Source organism: Quercus robur, chromosome 1, assembly GCF_932294415.1.
Source record: "Quercus robur chromosome 1, dhQueRobu3.1, whole genome shotgun sequence".
Taxonomy (NCBI): Eukaryota; Viridiplantae; Streptophyta; class Magnoliopsida; order Fagales; family Fagaceae; genus Quercus; species Quercus robur.
The window spans coordinates 35485849-35505016 of record NC_065534.1 but is presented as its reverse complement, the minus strand read 5'-3'; the positions used below and the strand labels follow the sequence as shown (position 1 = coordinate 35505016).

The following is a 19168-nucleotide window of genomic DNA, read 5'->3' as shown; positions in this document are numbered from 1 at the left end:
CATATATACATTGTTACATCAATTTGTAAGTTTTATTTATTTATTTTTTAATGTAGTAAAACTTATAATAACTATAGCATTTTCTATTTTTTATATTGTGATCGACTAACTTTTTTTATAGAAATTAAGCATATTTAAGTTAAACGTGACCACCGCACACCCTTGATGTAATGGTCATTCCACAAGTATAAGTGCTTGTAGAGTGTGGGGGGTAAGGGTCGGGGTTCAAATCTCCAGGAGGGAGTTTCACACACATATACATTTAGATTAGGTTAGAGTAGAATTCTATCTTGTATCCAAAAAAAAAAAAAAAAAAAAAAAAAAAAAAAAAAGAAAAAGGTAAACGTGTATTTATTAATTAACTTTTATTACTTAGTAGTCCGGTGTGATTCCTCCTTAGGGTCCGTTTGGATACAGCTGAAAACTGAAAACTGAAACTGAAAACTGAAAAATACTGTAGCAAAATAATTTTTAAATATGTGAATAGTATTGTGGGACCCACTTTTAATGAAAAAGTTGCTGAAAAATGTATTTTGTGGGACCCATGAACAGTGCATAAAAGCACTGCTCACAACAAAAAAGTCAAAAAGTTACGGCTTGACCAAAAAAAAAAAAAAAAAAAAAAATTTTCTGAAACGTAAACGTGCGTCTGGGAAGCAAAACGCGCTTCCCAAACGCACTCTTAGTAAAATCCTATCATGTTTAATATGGATGTTGGTTTAATTCTAATAATAATATTTAAAGTGTTTTCACTAAAATTGTCTTCAATAATTTTATAGAGAGAAGTAGATGTATCTATACCATCTTTTAGCAACAGGTCATGGATGCAATAGCAATTCTTGAACCAACGGTCCAGATGGCTTACATATAGCTCCATACAACCCGTTGTATAGTCTGGGATGGGCCCGTAGTATTAGATTATATTTTCTCAGCCTGGCCCATGCTACACCAAAAGCAATGAAGTCAAAGCCGAAAACTCAAAAGCATCGTATCGTTGACCATGACGTTGAGGGCTGGTTCGTAAATATCAGACTATGACATGGCTACTCTCGTAACTAACTCAACACGTGGTCGTTTTCATTCATCATTGACAAAATTAAACAATTCCCGCTTACCAATCCTTTCAAAAATTTACACACACACACGCACAACACTGGCACAACAAAACCAAAACTCGTAGATCCAAACCAACCGTTTAAACTTCCTTCTTAAGCCCTCACTTTTCACTGATACTTTTTCATTCTTCGATTCTTCTAGAGCACAAACTCAGAGAGAGAGAGAGAGAGAGATGGAGTCGGATCTCTCGCTCTTGGAGATCTCCGGCGAAGACGATTCTCTACTGCTAGAGTTACCAAACGACGACGCTTCGAAGCTTAACAGCAACAACTATTTCTTATGCTCGCCTCTCCAAATCCATGGATCTAAGCCTCCTCGTCCTCTTCGCTCCGCAATTGGTTAGGGCTTTCACTCTCTCTTCAAATTTGCTTCAGCCATTTAATTTTTCGCTCTGAATTTTCTTTGAGTTTCATTTGCATTTTCGCTTTCTAGGGTATTATTTCTGTTCGATTTGGATGTTTCTATTAATAATGTCGCTCACATTCTGCTCTATTGATAAAGCTTTTGTCTCTTCCTTTTACTTCAAAATCTGCTTAGCAATTAGCAATATATATATATTTTTATAGTGCTCTAAATTCATCATATTTGAGAAAATTTGCTGGCTTTAATGGTGTAATCGCTGGGACGATCATGAAAGTAATTAATTTGTTGAACCACAGTGGTTGAGAATTTTTTTTTACTGATTCATTTGATGGTATAGTTTGTAATAGGCGGCTTGTTTTACAGCAAAGGGTAAAGTAGGCAATGTAGATACCGAAAAACCAAGCCCTTCATTGCAAACAGATGGTATTAGCAAAGAGAACATTAACGCGAACAAAGTAGAAATGCCGAAACTCAATATGGAGCCACAGCAAATGAAGAGGAAGAAAAAGGGTGGAGGATACAATTTGCGGAAAAGTTTAGCATGGGATCGGGCCTTTTTTACTGAAGAAGGTTTTCCTAATTTCTCTGTTCAGACATGTTGATTGTTAATTTTTTTTTTTTTACCTTATTTTCTTCGGGAGATTGGAGCTAGGATTCTAGTTGATGAACTTATTCGTTGCTCAATGTCCAGGTGTTTTGAATCCGTCAGAGCTATCTATGATTTGTGGAAGTTTTAGTAAGGTTGATGGGGGGATGTTGCCAATTATCCCCGAAGAAGGGAGAGAATCGTTGTCTGGTGCATCGGATGGCACCCATAATGCAGCAGATTTGCAATCACTGGAAGTAGATTTATTCAAGGAATTGCCAACTTCTGTGAAGAAAGATGGAAAGAGTGGTTCTCGCTTGTTGCCGAAGCATGGTTCACCAGCTAGAGATAATGTGGCCCCAGCTTCTGCGGTAAGTTTTTCTCAATTTTGAACATATGCATTGTTTTTACTTTTTATGCTAGTCTTGATTAATAGCGTAAGCTTTCCAATTTTGGTGATTTCGCATATTCTATTGGATGAAACCTGTGTGGTATATAACTTACTGCAGTCATGTTAAATGTGATCCTCAGGCCAAGAGAAAGGTTCTTGCAACCAGCGATGTAAATAGAAGTGGGTCTAAACGCGGTGGATGCCCACGACCAGTGGCTGCATCTTCATATCCTTGCTAATAGAAGATTTGATGGTTTTCAGTGGTTTAATTGAATATATATGTGCATATCTATTTGCGTTTTTAGTACAGTTGCCCTTAACTTATTTGAACTCTGAAAAGGCCTGCAAACGTGCACACAACTAAAGCTGAAACTAAAGCATCAAAGGTTTCTAAAATACCTGTTTCAAAGCTAGATTCCTCTGTGTTTTCTAGGACTACAAAGGGTGCTACCTCAGGTGCAAATGACTCAAGGCGCAACCAGATTGCTCAAACAGGTAGTTTTGTACATATGTGTTTTTATAATGATTGTATGATTAAGTTTCTCATGCTTTTCAGATAAATTTGTTGTGTTCAAAGTATTTATCAAACTAAATAAAATGGTTATGTTAAATGATTGTATTTTGTTTTTCCCAATCTTGCAGTTAATGTACAGAGGAAGACTGGACCAAAGGCCTCATCAGACAGTTCCAAAATACTACAAAATAATCCAAAATCTGGTCCTGCTACCAAATCTTTAACAGCTGGTACCTCTGTTAGACAAGCTAGACGAAAAGTGGTGAGAACCTGAAGCTGTTGAAAGCAGAAGGATTTGCTATTTAACATTGTAGAAACTTGTGTGACTAGGCTATTAATTTCTTGTACTTCATCAGCATCTCCTTATTAACTAGGAAGCATATGTCCCTTTTATTGATTTATTTAATTTAAATAAGTGCAGGTCATTTCATCATCAGAAAAACATTCATCAACCAATTTGCGGCATCCGCCTGTTACTGAGGCAAATAACAGCTCAGAGATCATACCAGATACATTGCTTCCCTCTACTAGTCATACACCAGACAGCCATGATGGTGGAGGCAACAAAGTTGCAGTTACTCTTCCTCAAAATGCTTGCATAACTGGTGGACAGATACAACATGCACAACTCCAAAAAGCAAAACCATCAGGTTTGCGGTTGCCATCACCATCGCTGGGATTTTTTGGTCAGGTGTGCCACTTGTATTTCCCATAATTGGTTAATTAGATGTGTATAAGCCTATAAGGGAATCACTTTTGAGTGTTTCATTCAAATTATCCTGTCATTTGTTTGATTGCTTTGCAGCCAAAGGCTTCTTTGCATAGCCCATTACAAAGAACTTCTAGACCATACAATCTACCGGTGTCTAATACTTCTAATTTGAGAAAACCTGGTGCCACAAACCACATTCATGATCTGAGGCCCCCACTTCACCCAGGAAAAATTCCCAATGTGACAACAATTGGAAATATGACGGTCTTAGGCTCGAGTTTGGGATGCTCAGTTCCATCTACCGTTAACCCTGCTTCACATAATAAGCAAGATGAAAAGATGAAATCTGTCTTGCAGATGAATAATAGGCAGGTGGAAGTGAAGGTGCCATATGACAATAAGTGCTATGAAGAAATAAAGAATCAGAATCAGCTTGATAGCATTCTTGATGATGTTAACCAACAAGTTCTGGAAAGTGCAGAACCATTAAAAACTGAAGTGATTGCTCATAGAGAGGAGTCAGAACTACATAGGGCATACTGTGGACAGTTGGAGAAGTCTGATGACAACAACAAGGTCGCAGATGTTTGCCTGAGAAATAGAGATTTAAGTGGGACTGAATTGGAAAATCCCCCTTCAATTTCTTCTCTTAGTTGTGTGGTGCAAGATAATGGTGTTTCTAAGACCAAGGACTTGATTGATCACCAAAGTGTAGAAGACAAACCATATAGTTTGGCAACTAGGAATGATGGTGCCTTTCCAGGGTCTAACTCTGGAGATGTCAGTGGTAGTAGTACAACAAATATTTCAAAAGCATACGATGACTGGTTAAGCAGTGCGCATGATGTCAGGGAACAATCTGAGCTGATGAAGCCTTCCGCCTGTGAAGATGGTAAAATTTCTAGTGAGAGCCAGAGACTATGGGCAAAAAACGGTAGTTTCCTCAAGGATAATGGAGCTTCTAAAGAGTTTCTGAAATCCAATTGTTTGGCAGATGTCAGCCCAAAAATCCAAGGTTGTAGTGAGATTGCATTGCGAAGCTCTCATGGCCAATCTTGCTTTGTGTACATGGAGCAGGCAAAAGATGATTCTGGTAAAGATGATAAAACGAGTAGTAATTCACTTGTGGGAGATGCACAAGCACAGTCATTAGAGGGTGATATGTTAGATGCTACAGTAAAAAGTAGCCCCAGCACTTCAACAGTGGATAGTCAATATTTCATGGTCGTTGATGATGTAAATGAAAGAATTGGAGAACAACTGGAGCTCTGTCAGACTGTTGAGTCTGCTATACTGGAAGCAAATGGTGCTTGTGAATGTAAATCAAATAGTTCAAGTACTCATTGTATGGTATCATCTGCAATGCAAGACTGTAGCTGTGGGGTGGCTAAGACCATGGCGTGCCAACATGTCGAGGGTGCTCCATCAGGCTCTGTAAACAACAAGCCAGTGGTTGAAAATTACGACTCATCTATTGATACACAGTTTAGACATAATGTGGAACTCCACGGTCAATTTAGCCCATCGGAAATGGAAATGGAAATGGACATGAGGGGTGAAGATCATATGACTGGTACTGGTTGTCCAAAAAGTGGAGATTTTAGTTGGAATGAATTGGAAAACCCTCATCCAGCATGCCGTCTAAGCCCTACAGTGCAAGTTAATGGTGGTTCTGGGATAGATGATGTGATTCAGCTAGAAGATGTGGAAGAGAAAAAATGCAATTTGTTAACAAAAATTTCCAGTGCTACCTCTGAGTCACAGCCTGGCGATGACATTGGTGATAGCCATTGCGATACTTCAACGGTGCCCATTGATCTTCTGAGTGATATGCACGTCGTCAATGAACACTTTGTGGAACAAACAAAACTGAGTATGCTTTGCCCTGTTGAAGCTGATTATGAGGAGAATCAGAGTCCGGAAACAAGTAGCCTTTTGTCTGCAAAGAGTCAGTCTTCTGAAGGGTCTATGAGATTCAATTTCAGGACTGCTGCTGATAATTCGAAAGTCAAAATCTCTGGTGAAAGTGGATATGTGACTGGTACTGGCTGTCCAAAAAGTGGTGATTTTAGGGGGAATGAATTGGAAAACCCTCATCCAGCATGCTGTCTAAGCCCTACAGTTCAAGTAAATGATGGTTCTGGGATAGATGATGTGATTCAGCAAGAAGGTGTGGAAGAGAAAAAATGCAATTTGTTAATAAAAATTCTCAGTGCCACCTCTGAGTCACAGCCTGGTGATGACATTGGTGGTAGCCATTGCGATACTTCAATAGTGCCCATTGATCTGCTGAGTGATATGCACGTTGTCAATGAACACCCTGTGGAACAAACAAAACTGAGTATGCTTTGCCCTGTTGAAGCTGATTATGAGGAGAATCATTGTCTGGAAACATATCATAGCCTTTTGTCTGCAAAGAGTGAGTCTTCTGAAGGGTCCCTGAGATTCAATAGCAGGACTGCTGCTGATAATTCAAAAGTCGAAAGTTCTGGTGGAAGTGGATATATGACTGGTACTGGGTGTCCAAAAAGTGGAGATTTTAGTGGGAATGAATTGGAAAACCCTCATCCAGCATGCCATCTAAGCCCTTCAGTCCAAGTTAATGGTGGTTTTGGGATAGATGATGTGACTCAGCAAGAAGATGTGGAAGAGAAAAAATGCAATTTGTTAATAAAAATTCCCAGTGCCACCTCTGAGTCACAGCCTGGCGATGACATTGGTGGTTGCCATTGCGATACTTCAATAGTACCCATTGATCTGTTGAGGGATATGCACGTGGTCAATGAACGCTCTTTGGAACAAACAAAACTGAGTATGCCTTGCTCTGTTGAAGCTGATTATGAGAAGAATCAGAGTCCAGAAACATATCATAGCCTTTTGTTTGCAAAGAGTCAGTCTTCTGAAGGGTCCATGAGATTCAATAGCAGGACTGATGCTGATAGTTCAGAAGCCGAAGGCTCTGGTAGAAGTGGATTGGAAAGTCCTCATGTTGATCAACGAAGTAAAGAAGTCGATGGATTTAATGACATGTATAAGGAATCAAATTTGGTGCAATCCTCAAATGGTAAAATATTAGTTGGAAGTTTCAACAGTAATGTGAATATTTCGGCTGCGAGTAATCAGTATCTAATGGTGGTTGATGATTTAAATGACCAATCTGGACATCCTGAGCTTCAAAATTCTATCCTCATAGTAGAGCAAGTTTTGCTAGATAATAACCATGGGTTGTGTTCAAATGATGACTTCTTTCTTGCAAACACCACTTCCGAGGAACTTAAGAAGGAAAGTGCTATGGCAGGATGTGATATTTATGGAAGTAAATCAGAAAGTTCCATGCTGTTTTCTGAGGCAACCCCTGCTTTGCAAGAGGATGGTGTTGATGCAGATCAAAGGGCTGAGCACCTGCACATGGAGGACACAGTGACGGGTTCTGTTAACATTGTGCCATTGGCTGAAAATCTTGAATATTGTACTGATTCAAAGTTCAGGCATGACAATGGTCTCAGTGATCAAGCATCTCTGAAATTTGATTCTTCTGCAAAAATGAGCATAGATCAAATTTCAGGGGCAGTGAGGACTTATAATTCTAAGGGCTTTTGTTCCTTGAGTGAAGAATCAGGATTATCTATCTTAACTGATCAGTCATCAGAAAGTCACAATGTGTTGAAGAGTGGAAGTTTGTCAGGGGAAGCTGAAACTGAAATCTCTCAGATCTGTGAAATGCAGCAAGAGTCAGATGGGGTTGTGCATGCCACAGATGATAAGGATACTACAATGCAGCTGTAAGTCTGTTGTCTTGTGTTTTCTCTTTTCCTTGTTTCCTTTGACTCCGTCATTCCATATATAATAGTTTTAGATTGCACAGAAACTCAGAGAGAAGCTTAAACAGTTTAATCTGACAGTTCTGATGGCAGGAGGAACCCTGAGGATGGCAGGAGGAACCCTGAGGGTGATAATCTTGAGAATGATAAGAAGCAAGATGCTCTTGTAATAAAACCTCCACCTCATGCTGCTCCGTTCTCTGATGAGTGGTTAGCTGCATTTGAATCTGCTGGGGAGGTATACTTGTTCTCTTGCACATACATGTATAGACAAGCCATGTTTAGTTGGGACATGATTATTTTATTTTGAGTATGTTGTTAGCAGTTGTGTCCTTGTATGGGTGCAATCTCTTATGTGCATATCTCAAAACTGATGAATATCTAGAGTTGAAAATGGGTTTGGTGGATCGGTTGGATGTAATGATAGGGAGATGCACTAGCATCAAAGTGATATTCCTTTATTAAATGGTATGGCATAAAGATTATCCTTAATCCTTAAACCCCATGAATGGACAGCCCTCAATCAAAATTGGACCAACATAGTTTGATTGTTTCCACTATTTTTCATGTTGATTCATAATTTGATCCAGCTGATGTGCCGACTCAAGAGTTCTCCCCAAATTGTGCCAATGAGTTCTAGAATCTAGCTCAAAAATCTTCCATAAAAAGGGGTGGAGGTTCAGGTCATAGGTTTAAAATCCATTGTGTGCATTCCTAATAGTTGTTCATGCTTTGGAGTAGTATTAGTCAAGCTACCCTGTTTAAAACCTTTGAAACCTTACATGCTTGAGCAATGGATGCAGTTGAAGAATTTCAATCCTCTGAAAATTTATAATAGGGGATATTACAGTTTATCCTATGGTTTGGCCCTATTACTATTTAGTTTACAAACTTTAAATTCCTATGCTGTATCTCCTAAAGTTTGCACTTAATTGAAATCGTTAGGGTTCCATCCAAAGACCCCTAGATGGTTTTATTTATTCCAAACTTCAGGGGTTGAAAATGTAGCAATTGAAAATTTTGTGAGACTATATCGTGATAGAGCTAGGCCATAAGGGGGTAAGTTGAAATTGAAAGTTTGTCCACAAAATGCAAATCTATTCATCCAAATGGAACCTTAACGATTTTATTTTAAATCCAAACTTTAAGAGGTCAATTATAATAATTAAAAGTCTGTAGACTAAATTGTGATAGGACCAAACCTCATGGGGTAAATTGTAATTTTCCCTACATAATATTCACTGCTTTTGATTTTATCCATGATTTCATTATTGATGGTTGCTTAAATTCAGCATTGGTCATCTCCCGCAGAGAACTTCTAACCATGGAAATAGTTGAAGAATTTTAATAATCATATAATTTCTTGCTTCTGATCTTATTCATGACTCATTATTATCAGTTTAAATTCTGCTTTGGTTATCTCATACAGAATTATCTGTAGGAAATTCTGACCATGAAAAGTGGAGCTGTACAACATTCACCTCCTGATAAATCTCAACCTGAACCTGGTCCTTGGTCCCCGGTATGACCCAATTTCCTTGACACTAGTTTTTTCTGACATGGATTTAGTCAATGCATAACATGTGAATATATTGTTAAGTTGGAAAAATATAGAAAATCTTTTGATAACAGACTCAAATTACTTTCAAATATCATACAAAAAGAAAAAATTAATATAGACATGATTTGAGTTGGAAATTATGGGAGTAGTTTTAGATACGAGAAATTACGAATGTCGTGATTGTGTACAGTGGTCACCATGCTTAACTGGCTGAGTTACCTTGTATGCTATGTTGCATGGAGTGCAAAACAATGAGCTCCACATTACTCATGTTTTGATGTTCGCATGGTATCCAATGATTGACAATCACAGAACTAAGTCAGTTACCACTGGACCACTGGTATACCATATTACTGTTGTGATTAAAGCTACAATTACTTTTGGTCTCGGCACTATCTGAAGTGCATGTTTTCATAATACTTTTCCTTACTCAAAGAATTCTCCTTACATTTTTGTAGCATATTACAAAGATAGCAAGATGTTTAACTATATAAGAATTTTGACCTGATATATGCTTCTCAATTAAGCATTCCACGATCCTATTTATATTTTGATTAAGTCAAGAAAGCATTTTACCTTGCATTTTTGTATTGATTTACAAAGAAGAGGAAATCTATTTGCTATTGGAATTATTTGTTTAACGTATACTTGTTGGCTGTTTTCAGGTGAGAAGAAAAAATAATCAAGAGATCGGACCATTTGACTGTACTAAATATACCAACATCCCACCTTCCAGTTCCCAATAACCATACGAGTTGTTTGGTGGTTTACTAACACAACTTGATTGATTCAAAATCACGTCATATAATTTTGTGCAAATAATATTGCCTCCAGTTAACCCCTTGCTCTGCAAAAATGCCTCATTTTTTTTTCTTTGATCTTTCTGCAACAATCAATGAACTGTAATATAGTAAGATTTTATCTGTAGCTCATTCTTCAATGGTATTAGTCTAGAAAATTTGATATATTTAATTCAATAGATGAGATATTAGTGTACACGATTTATATTTAGACTTTGGATAAATGGTACAAGGAATTTTCTTGGAAAAGGGTCTCTAATTCTCTCATTTTTAGTTGGATGTATGAGACATGGCATTTATTTGATTTTTAAATGTCACATATTTTAAATCTAAAGAAAAATGGGAGGGAATTGGTGGCTCTGGTTTTAGAGGTTTTAGTGTACTTTCGATTCACAATCATAGTCAACTATGTCATCTTTGTAACTTGGTTAGACTTAAGTATCCTATTAACTGTCAAAAAAAAAAAAAAAACACTATTGTTTCTGATTACTGGATTTGTAAGGGAAGAACCAAATTGATCTGATAAGGGGATGAAGGATGATTGGAATCAGGGGCGGAGTCAGGAATTTTTGTTTAGGGGGCTAAGTTGCGATACTAATATATTTATTAAAACAACTTCCACACACACACATATACATGCGCGCTTTTTTATCATATATACAACACTTTTTTATTTGACAAGTTATATATATACACACACCCAACAAAAAAAAAAAAAAAAAAGCTTAGTATTTTCAATTAAAATTATTTTTGATGGCGATCATTCATAAAATAAAATTCATTTTTTCCATTTTCATAGTATTTTTAAAAAGTTCCATTTTAAATACAAACTATCAAATTTTATGCTAAAGTAAGTAAAAAATATTTCAATTGAACTAATGAAATTTAAAAAAATATGAATGATCCAAAACTTGGAGGAATAAGTTAGGCTCCAAACTTATTTAAAGCTACCTTGCTTTAATCCATTATATGGCAATGAAAGACACATTTCATGTATAGTTTTAGTGACAATTTTTTTTTAATGAGTCAATGACTTGTTAATCGTTGTTGAAGCTCATTTTTGACAAGCCCAGTAAGAGAAAAAGACCAGCAATACGGGCAGACCAAAGTTAGCAAGCAAGAAAAAGCCATGGAGCCCAAGCGGCAGGAATGAATGGCTCACGGGCTCATAAAGTGGGTCCTGAGGAAGCAAACCGGCTTGAATGGGCTCGAAAAAAGAGAAGAAGCAAACCCATGAGCAGTATGTAGAAAACCAAGAATGGGCCACAGCAGGTCCAAAGTAATGTAAGCAAAGAAAGTAATGGGCTAATGAAAGACCTATTAGCCCCAAGGATGAGGTATAAAGTAATTGGGCCAAGGAAGCCTAAGAGAGTTAGTAAAGACCCATGAGAAAGCAGGATTGGAAAAGGGCTGAGGAAGCCCAAAAAAAGCAAATGAGCTAAGGATGTCCAAGAGGGAAATGGGTCACAGGAGCCCGCAAACAATGTAAGAAAATGCGCAATGAACACACTGAGTCACTGGGAGGGAGATAAATAACAAGCCCAAAGAGGCTCAACAAGATTGTGTCAAACAACATTACAGCAGGAATAGTAGAGTGGTATGACAGAAAATGCTAACAAGGCCATGAAGTGAATACAGAGTAGGCCAGGGGAAGGAAGGCCCATGGTCCAACAAGGCCCAACCCCCAAAAGAAGCAAGTTATAAAGAATGGTAGATTGGAAAACAACCCACGCCATAAAAAGCCAAAAGTGCACGGCAGAACGTACAGACCAATCTCCAGATCACGGCAAATGCATGAGTAGTAGGCGAAGAAGGTGAAGCACGTGCGAGACCCAGGCACCACCAACCTGTACCCAGCCAATATAGGAAGTGGTGGGTCATGGGCCAGAGGTAAAAGAGGGCATGGTCTGGCGGTGGGGAGAGGGAAAAAATTTATTCTGGGGTTTTTGCTCAGGCTCTTTTGGGGGAAATGTTCTGCTGGGATGACATGCTACCCAAAAGAAGTAAGAATGAGTTGGAACCACTAGGTGCATGCCATGAGGGATAAAGAGAGAGAGCACACACACATTGTAACGGGTAGAAAAGCCATGGCAAACAAATAAACAAAATAGCATTCTTTATCTGGCAGAGGAGAGCAGCACAGCCAACACGGTAAGTGGTGGTGGCTGAACAACTGACGACTAGTAAGTGGTTGGTAAGGACACCCACACATACAAAGGCAGTTAAGGGCTAAAATAGTAAATACCAGTCACGACAGACTCTATATAAAGGACCCTTTGCTGTGCACTGAGGAGGGAAAAATCACAGTAATAGGAATTTCTAGGAAAAACCATAACCAGAAGTAAGCATTGGGAAGAAAAGGAAGTAAAACAAAAGAAAAGAAAAGTAAGAAGTAATGAGAGGAAAAGAAAAACAGAGAACGATAGGCATGCACCAATAGGTTGATCTCCTCTCTCCCTTAATAGTTTTGCTCTCTATAAAAGGCAAAAGATCTGTATTTAGGCATAGACCATTTAGGCTTGTTCTCTCAAAACAATTAATTTCTTCTTTGAGATTACTCGTGTTGAGGGAACGGTTGTCCCTTTTTTGGTTTCGAGCTCGTGGATTACTTGGCATGGCAAACTAACACTTTGATTTTGCTAACCCTGTTTATCTTTCACTTAGCTTATTTTGTGTATGGAAAGCCTTTTGTTGCTCACCTTTATTTATTGTGGCTAAAAGTAGTGACTGTATATTCTTGTGTTATCCGTATTATATCTGCCTGCCATAACTTCTTTATAGTAGCTGTGCTTGCCATGGGTATGTAACCAAAGCCTGGTAGACGTGGTGTAGTTTGTGCACAAGCCGGACCAAGGTGGGTTTCAGTTGGACCGGTCCCAACTCCCTTATCTAGAAAACTCGAACCTAGTATAGTAGGAAGCAGCCCAACATTACAAACAAGGCCCACCACCTTACAATCGCCACATAACGGGTTGAAAAAGATAGATTAAAAAATGTTTGATACCAAACTTTATTAAATATTTAATAGATATAAGAACACATTTTATTATAAAAAATAGAATTGCAAAAAATAAAGTTATATCTCTATAATTATTGGACCAATTACTTTTTTTTAAGAGCATTATTAAACTAATTCAAATATTTGGGGGGCCAATTCTTATTTTTGTAGACCAAACACTTTTAGATAGATAGTTCACCACTCTATGGAATATATAAACACTACCCAAAGAGATACAAAATTAGAACTCGCTATCCAAGGAATCCACCAATGGGATAAGAGTTTAAAAGAAGAAATCCATCTTTTTAAGCACAACCCTTTTTTTAATTTGAAAATACACTCTAATCTTATTTAAGGAGAAATTATACTTTACCATTCTAAACTATACATTAAATTATGCTTTGCACCCTAAACTTTTTGAATGCATATTTTGCACCATAAACTATTACTTTTCTTACACTTTGCATCCCAACATTGATTAAGTGGCACAAAGTTAAAAGACCAAAAACCCCTCTTTCCAGTTAATTAAAAACAAAAACTTATTTCTTTATTTTTACTACTATTTAAGGGGCTTGCCCTGTTTGGACTAGATTTTTTTTTGTTCAAAAAAACCCCTACGCCTATAGAGACAAAACTAAAAGACAATCCGGTAAAAATACATTTTTAACTTCTACTAAAACATTGCCTACAAATAAAGACCATTCTCCTGTTGGTTTTTATTATTATTTATTATTTATTTATTTTATATGAAATCTCCTGTATGTTTTCAAATTGCTTTATTCATTTATAAATTAGATTCTAAAAAAAGAGTTATATAAAAATTCAAATGGTTTATGTCTTTATAAAAAAAAAAAAAAAAAAAAAAAATCTATTTCTTATCAAATAGGCCAATTTACAGCCCTCTATCTGTGTCTTTGTGCCTTAACTGTTGGAACCGTTACCTCTTTAAGAGTATGTTTTTGATATGCCTAGCGTGTCGGCTTCAGTTCCCCTGTCTACCTCTTTGACATCCTTGAATACCTAATTGCTAAGGTTCATTAAAATATAAATAGAAAGTTAGGATTTTGTTCTATATTAGAGAAGGGGGCAAAAGTGTAACTAACAAAAAAAAATATAATATATATTAAACATAGATGAGTCAACTTCGATTAAGTAAATTTATGAATTTTCATACCCAGTTCCAACCCAACTTGGAGCCAAAAAAAACCATTTGACTTTTAAAAACTAACCCAACCCACCTAATTGGGTTCGAATGAGTCCGTTTTGGTGGCGCACCCTAATTACACTGTTGCTTTTATTTCTAGTCTAACCTTTTCTTGTTTGACAAGTAAGCGGCGTTTTTTTCCTCTTATATAAAGCGCAAGCGAAGGACCTTTTCCCTTATTTCATTAATGTCACTCAAGCCACAAACCACTGTTCCGCTTTCCAAAGATCCATATTCAAGTCCCCAAGAGTCAAACACCTTCGCCGCTACCGAAATCCCTACCTCCCCAAAGAAAACGTGAAGAACCTTCAGGGCACAATGCATTGGTGGTGTACCCTTGACCAATTTAAAGCTTTCCACAATATTGATATCAAGATATATAAACGGTTAGTGATTGACCTGCGTTTAGACCCTAACCAATCCAAGAAAGTTGTAGCCTTTTGGAATTGTCTTGAAAGAATAGGCTATGCCAACTTTGTCAGTGTGATCCAACCTTTACCAGATGAATTGCTCCGTGCATTAGCCAACGAGACAATCACGTGCCTGATCTTGTTGGACCAAGGGTGTCAATTTTATGACGTCGATAAAGATTTGCCGATAATGCTTAGTCTTACTAAGCCAGCTTTTTCTTTTTGGTTTTTCTATCAGAATAGGCAAAAGGTGATAAGCAAGATTAATGCATTCGTCACGAATGTGTGTGATGTAGCGTTTAGCGATATAGTTCCTCCGCAACCAGTACAATCTTTGCAGCTTCAAATTGGATTCATTCAACCCCACCAGTTCTCGAATAGGCATGAAGGTTTCCCTTCATATACGGTTCTTGAAGCCCCTTCAGTTTCAGTCCCACCAAATTCGACCAACTCGGTTCGACAATTGTTACCACCAGCTACTAGTAGTGCTAGACCGTCTCCTATAGTGCCTAGTTTTCACGCTAAAGATAGAACTTTGTTCGTGACCTTCTCTAAGGGTCATCATGTTTCGAAAGGAGAACTTCAAGACTACATTACAAGGTACTAACAAACACACAGACATGCAATAATAAGTACTACAAATTGCAACCTTTTGATTCCCTTTCTGTTTTCTTGAATGTAGGAGATTTGGGGACTGTATAGAGTCCATCTACATGAAAGCTCAGCCAGAGATGGGGCCGCCACAGTTTGCAAATGTGTTCCTTCGCTCTTCTTCAGATATTGAGCGTATTCTTGGAGGTAAAGAAACAGTTGATTTCTTAGTTAATGGAAAACAAGTTCGGGGGAGACTCTCTGGCACGAAAAAACAGTAGTTAAGTTGTACTATAGGCAGAGCAGGTCTATTCATCAAAATTCCTCCAATTATAGAGGTTCAAATATCATATACACAGGGTAGTTTTGTTTTTAGCTTTCTTGAACACAATTCAAATTCTTTTTTCTGCTGTATTGACGAAATAGAGGAGAAAAGAAGTTGACAGAAATAGTGAATTTTACAATTTTCTTCCATTAATTTTCTTTGAGACAAGTACATTGAAAATCATGTTTAACAAACAATAAATTAGTGCTTCGTTTGTTTGGTAGCATTAGAAAAAATGAGCCAAAGGAAATCCATTAGCCACTTATTGCACTCACAGTGACCGTCACTTATGAGTAAGACCTATCACAGCATTGCTCATATAGCATGCAATTCCCATAATCGTTGCATACATTGCAAAGTTGATGTGCTTCGGAGTGATGTTGGAAATTCTTGGTAATAGAGTGTGACTTGTCCTGGATAATGGAATGCTTCTCTAATGCCTACGACAGCCATATGTAAGGAGGTTTGTTCTAGTTATTTTATGCCGTTTAGACTCAAAGAGCGCTGCCACAATCATGCGTAAGGCATTGAACATGTGGTCAAGTGCTATCCGTTGGGGAGGCGTAGGAGACTGATGAGACAGCTTCTGCCAAATAGTATAGAGGATCCGGTGGATGAGAGTGAAAGAGATGGCTGTGGAGGCTAGTATAAAGACTATCATGGATCTTGCTGGGATTTTCAATTGTGGTCCAATGTGGCGCTCCATGGTTTAGCAATGGAGCCGTCTGAGTTGGTTTCTCCTTTGGTTTTCAATTCTGTGCGATTCAGGAACCTGCTTTGAGTAATGGCATTATCGAGTTTGCTTAGCTCATAATAATTAATCAAATTAAACTTTTCCAGTTTCTCTGAAAAAGCAAATAGTAAAATTATACTGGCGTATTTAGTTTTACTACATGATTTGTTTCTTTTTCTATCGGTACATTCTTTTCTAATAATGCTCAACTTTTCACCTTTTTAGCTACCAATCGCACTTGATCCTGTTTAAGGTTCAGAGTGGAATTATATATATATACGTGTGTGTGTGTGTGTTGCCTGCCTGCCTTTTCTTTTTCTTTTTCGATTTCCAATTTTATTTGGATGTTCACTATTTGGAATGGCAAGCTAGAATTTAATAAAAAAAAGATTTACTTGGCAAATGGGTTTTAGCATTATGCATATGTGTGTGTTTAGTGGGCGCCAGGCTAACTTTTCAGTTTCTGTTTTATTTGTGATCTCTTCCAATGATTTCTAACTTTGAGAATTTATGTCATCAAAATTTTACCTGAAACTTTTAGTGGGCACTGCAACCACCTTCTCTATTTTCCTAACTTGCTCACTGTAGTAATCCTCACTTTTAGATGAAATTGAGATCATTCTCTTCCTAATGGCAGCAATGATAACACGATATAAGCTTGTAAAGGGGCTTCCTTGAGGCTTAATATGCCGATAGTAATGATTTCCCAGCAGGAAAATGGCTATGCCTATGAGAATAACCACAACACATATGCCGAACCCCACGGCCCAACTAAATCTGTCCTCAATATAGACGATTACTGTTGCAGCTACCATGGCAGAGGCATATAAAATATTAAAATGACCACACACCAGTTAAAGAAAATTGTTTGATCTTTAGCTTTGTCATATTGATTTGCTGGCATTGCAGCTATAGTAAAGCGTGTACCACCTAGCCAATTGATGCTAGAACTAGACCCATATATAGGACAGCAAATTGGATATTTGTTGGCATTGGGCACAAGCTTGAGCCATTTTCACATGTTTGTGGCCTCAACGATTTGAATCTGCTTTCAAGGCTAAAAGCCTAAAGTAATATGCCCTGCAAGTGTCGGTAGTGTCAGCTTTAGTTACGTATAACTTCAGAACATACTTGGTTAAAAAGTAAATTATTTCAGAGTAAGGCTACCATGATGAGGTGGCTAGGATTATCTTTTACCCATGTAAGCATAGATGCATTTTAACAATCCATTCTAGTCAAAACATTATAACTAAATTTTAGTAGTCTAGAAATGAATGATAACAAATCAAATAAAAGGTAGCCCTGGAATCATGAACAGTCAAAAGGGAGTGTGTACGGAGTGTGCAATAGTGAGGGTAATAAGATTTTCCGATAGCAAAACAGATTAAGAACATTACCAGAAAAGAGAAAGAAGAAGAAATCCAGATGACAGAGTAACAGCCTAACAAGGAGTCTGCAATAATTGCTGCTAGGACTGGAAGTAGGCAGGTGGAACCATTAACAATGTTTCCTTTTTGAGTGGCAACGATGCTCTTGAAATGGAACATTTCAATCAGATATACAACCAATTTCGTTCCCTATCCTTTAGCAGTAAGTGTCAAGCCAATTTCGTTTCCTTTTTGAGTAGCAACGATGCTCTTGAAATGGATTTTATTTTATTTTATTTTTTTTGCAGTAAGTTGTGTTGGTACGTACCACATGATTGTGAGTGTAAGAGTGTGAGATCATGGCGTATTTGGTTCTGTTCTCAAATGTTCTATGAAATATACAAGAAAAGAAAACGTTTGCCTCATATAAATTGAACTGAACATAGGAAAAAAGATATCAGGAAGATTAACATTTTTCAAATGTTGTTTCTAATATATTTCTCAGCTATTTTCATGGCAAACATGCTACACATTTTTTAGCTATAAAGTTGTGAATGATAGACAGACCAATGATCCAGTGATGAAGGGGAAGGTGATCCAACCCCCACGTTTGCTGTGAATATCTGACATTTGTGCTTTTTCATTGGAGTGTCCCTTCTTTGGCGTCGCTGAACTCCTGGAATTCATTTGCTGCCATTGTGACACAAAGATTTTAACAAGTATTATATCCTGCTGTCTGAGTTCAGTAGGCATATGGTGATAACAGAACTTGATTGCTGCAATAATCCAAATCAATGGCAACGCAAAAAGGAGTTAAGGAGAGAATGATAATATCATAAAAATAGGGGGTTTTGCGGTGTAGTTCAGTGCAGTTTTGGGCACTGTACTTTAATAGATCAATCATTGTATGGTGTGGTGTGGTCATAAAGTAGAACTCGTCCCCAGGTGCTAGCAACAAGAGAGAGGGTGCTCCATGGAGCATCGCCAGAGGCTCCATGCCGCACCGCCTACCAGATTGGCCTAGCCCTCCCCCCCATAACGGTTGGACCGCCAGACAGTGTGGCACATTCCAGGCCTGCTAGGAATCCGGACTTACAAACCAATTCGCATTCACACTGCCCTGCTCTAGCCGATATATGAAGTACAACATGACAACTTGGCTTTGATACTGGTCTGTTTTCATATCTATTTATAATGTAGTTAAATGTTTATAAAATCAATATTAAATATAAAATAAAATTTATATATTAATAGGTCCAATGCAGCAATTTTAATATAAATATATATGTGTGTGGAGGACAAAAATTACCGACAACAAGCCTGGCCCAATGATTTGAGGGCCTTGTTGGAAGAGTGAGCCCAATACAACTGATTTAGAAGAGGTGGATGGTCAGGGTCAATAGCCCAAACTTAAGTAAAGATATCTTAGCCAGACTAATGAAAAGATAAGTAAGACCAAGAATATATTTGAATAAAAAGCTAAGGAATGAATCTTTTATATTGAAAGATCTTCCTCTGTTAGTGTGAGGAGCCCAAATTACAACACAAATATCCAATAATTACAGTACTCGTTGCTCTACTCTTTCTAGGAACTTCCTCTCAAATGTTTTTCTCTCCCCCTCTTTCATGGGGTACTTGCTTCTTTATATATAGTAGGAGGAAGTGCATCCTGGCTG

At 37.6% G+C, this 19168-nt stretch overlaps 3 protein-coding genes and 1 pseudogene across 3 annotated transcripts; 3 read left to right on the top strand and 1 right to left on the bottom strand.

Annotated features, from left to right (window-relative positions):
- Positions 1-1120: 1120 nt before the first annotated feature.
- On the top strand, positions 1121-2710 carry LOC126733100 (uncharacterized). The gene is made up of 4 exons (XM_050436263.1): positions 1121-1454; positions 1843-2049; positions 2171-2436; positions 2597-2710. Exons 1-4 carry the CDS (start codon positions 1289-1291, stop codon positions 2693-2695), a joined length of 738 nt encoding a protein of 245 aa, XP_050292220.1. The 5' UTR covers positions 1121-1288; the 3' UTR covers positions 2696-2710.
- A 75-nt stretch (positions 2711-2785) lies between these two features.
- On the top strand, positions 2786-10113 carry LOC126733093 (uncharacterized). Its single transcript, XM_050436250.1, has 7 exons — positions 2786-2951; positions 3099-3232; positions 3392-3661; positions 3776-7464; positions 7597-7741; positions 8945-9025; positions 9730-10113. The coding sequence occupies exons 4-7, from the start codon at positions 3941-3943 to the stop codon at positions 9808-9810; spliced, it is 3831 nt and encodes a 1276-aa protein (XP_050292207.1). The 5' UTR covers positions 2786-2951; positions 3099-3232; positions 3392-3661; positions 3776-3940; the 3' UTR covers positions 9811-10113.
- Positions 10114-14384: 4271 nt separating this feature from the next.
- Positions 14385-15348, top strand: LOC126704744 (uncharacterized). Its single transcript, XM_050403784.1, has 2 exons — positions 14385-15076; positions 15159-15348. Exons 1-2 carry the CDS (start codon positions 14385-14387, stop codon positions 15346-15348), a joined length of 882 nt encoding a protein of 293 aa, XP_050259741.1.
- A 327-nt stretch (positions 15349-15675) lies between these two features.
- On the bottom strand, positions 15676-18245 carry LOC126704677 (protein NRT1/ PTR FAMILY 2.6-like; annotated as a pseudogene).
- Positions 18246-19168: the final 923 nt, after the last annotated feature.

Excerpts from the sequence above, each read along its gene's own strand:
- LOC126733100 (XM_050436263.1), top strand. The coding sequence starts at position 1,289 with ATGGAGTCGGATCTCTCGCTCTTGGAGATCTCCGGCGAAGACGATTCT. Across the intron at positions 2,050-2,170 it reads GGCCTTTTTTACTGAAGAAG|GTGTTTTGAATCCGTCAGAG; the intron begins GTTTTCCTAATT and ends CTCAATGTCCAG. Across the intron at positions 2,437-2,596 it reads ATGTGGCCCCAGCTTCTGCG|GCCAAGAGAAAGGTTCTTGC; the intron begins GTAAGTTTTTCT and ends TGTGATCCTCAG.
- LOC126733093 (XM_050436250.1), top strand. The coding sequence starts at position 3,941 with ATGACGGTCTTAGGCTCGAGTTTGGGATGCTCAGTTCCATCTACCGTT. Across the intron at positions 7,742-8,944 it reads CATTTGAATCTGCTGGGGAG|GAAATTCTGACCATGAAAAG; the intron begins GTATACTTGTTC and ends AATTATCTGTAG. Across the intron at positions 9,026-9,729 it reads AACCTGGTCCTTGGTCCCCG|GTGAGAAGAAAAAATAATCA; the intron begins GTATGACCCAAT and ends GGCTGTTTTCAG.
- LOC126704744 (XM_050403784.1), top strand. The coding sequence starts at position 14,385 with ATGCATTGGTGGTGTACCCTTGACCAATTTAAAGCTTTCCACAATATT. Across the intron at positions 15,077-15,158 it reads CTTCAAGACTACATTACAAG|GAGATTTGGGGACTGTATAG; the intron begins GTACTAACAAAC and ends TCTTGAATGTAG.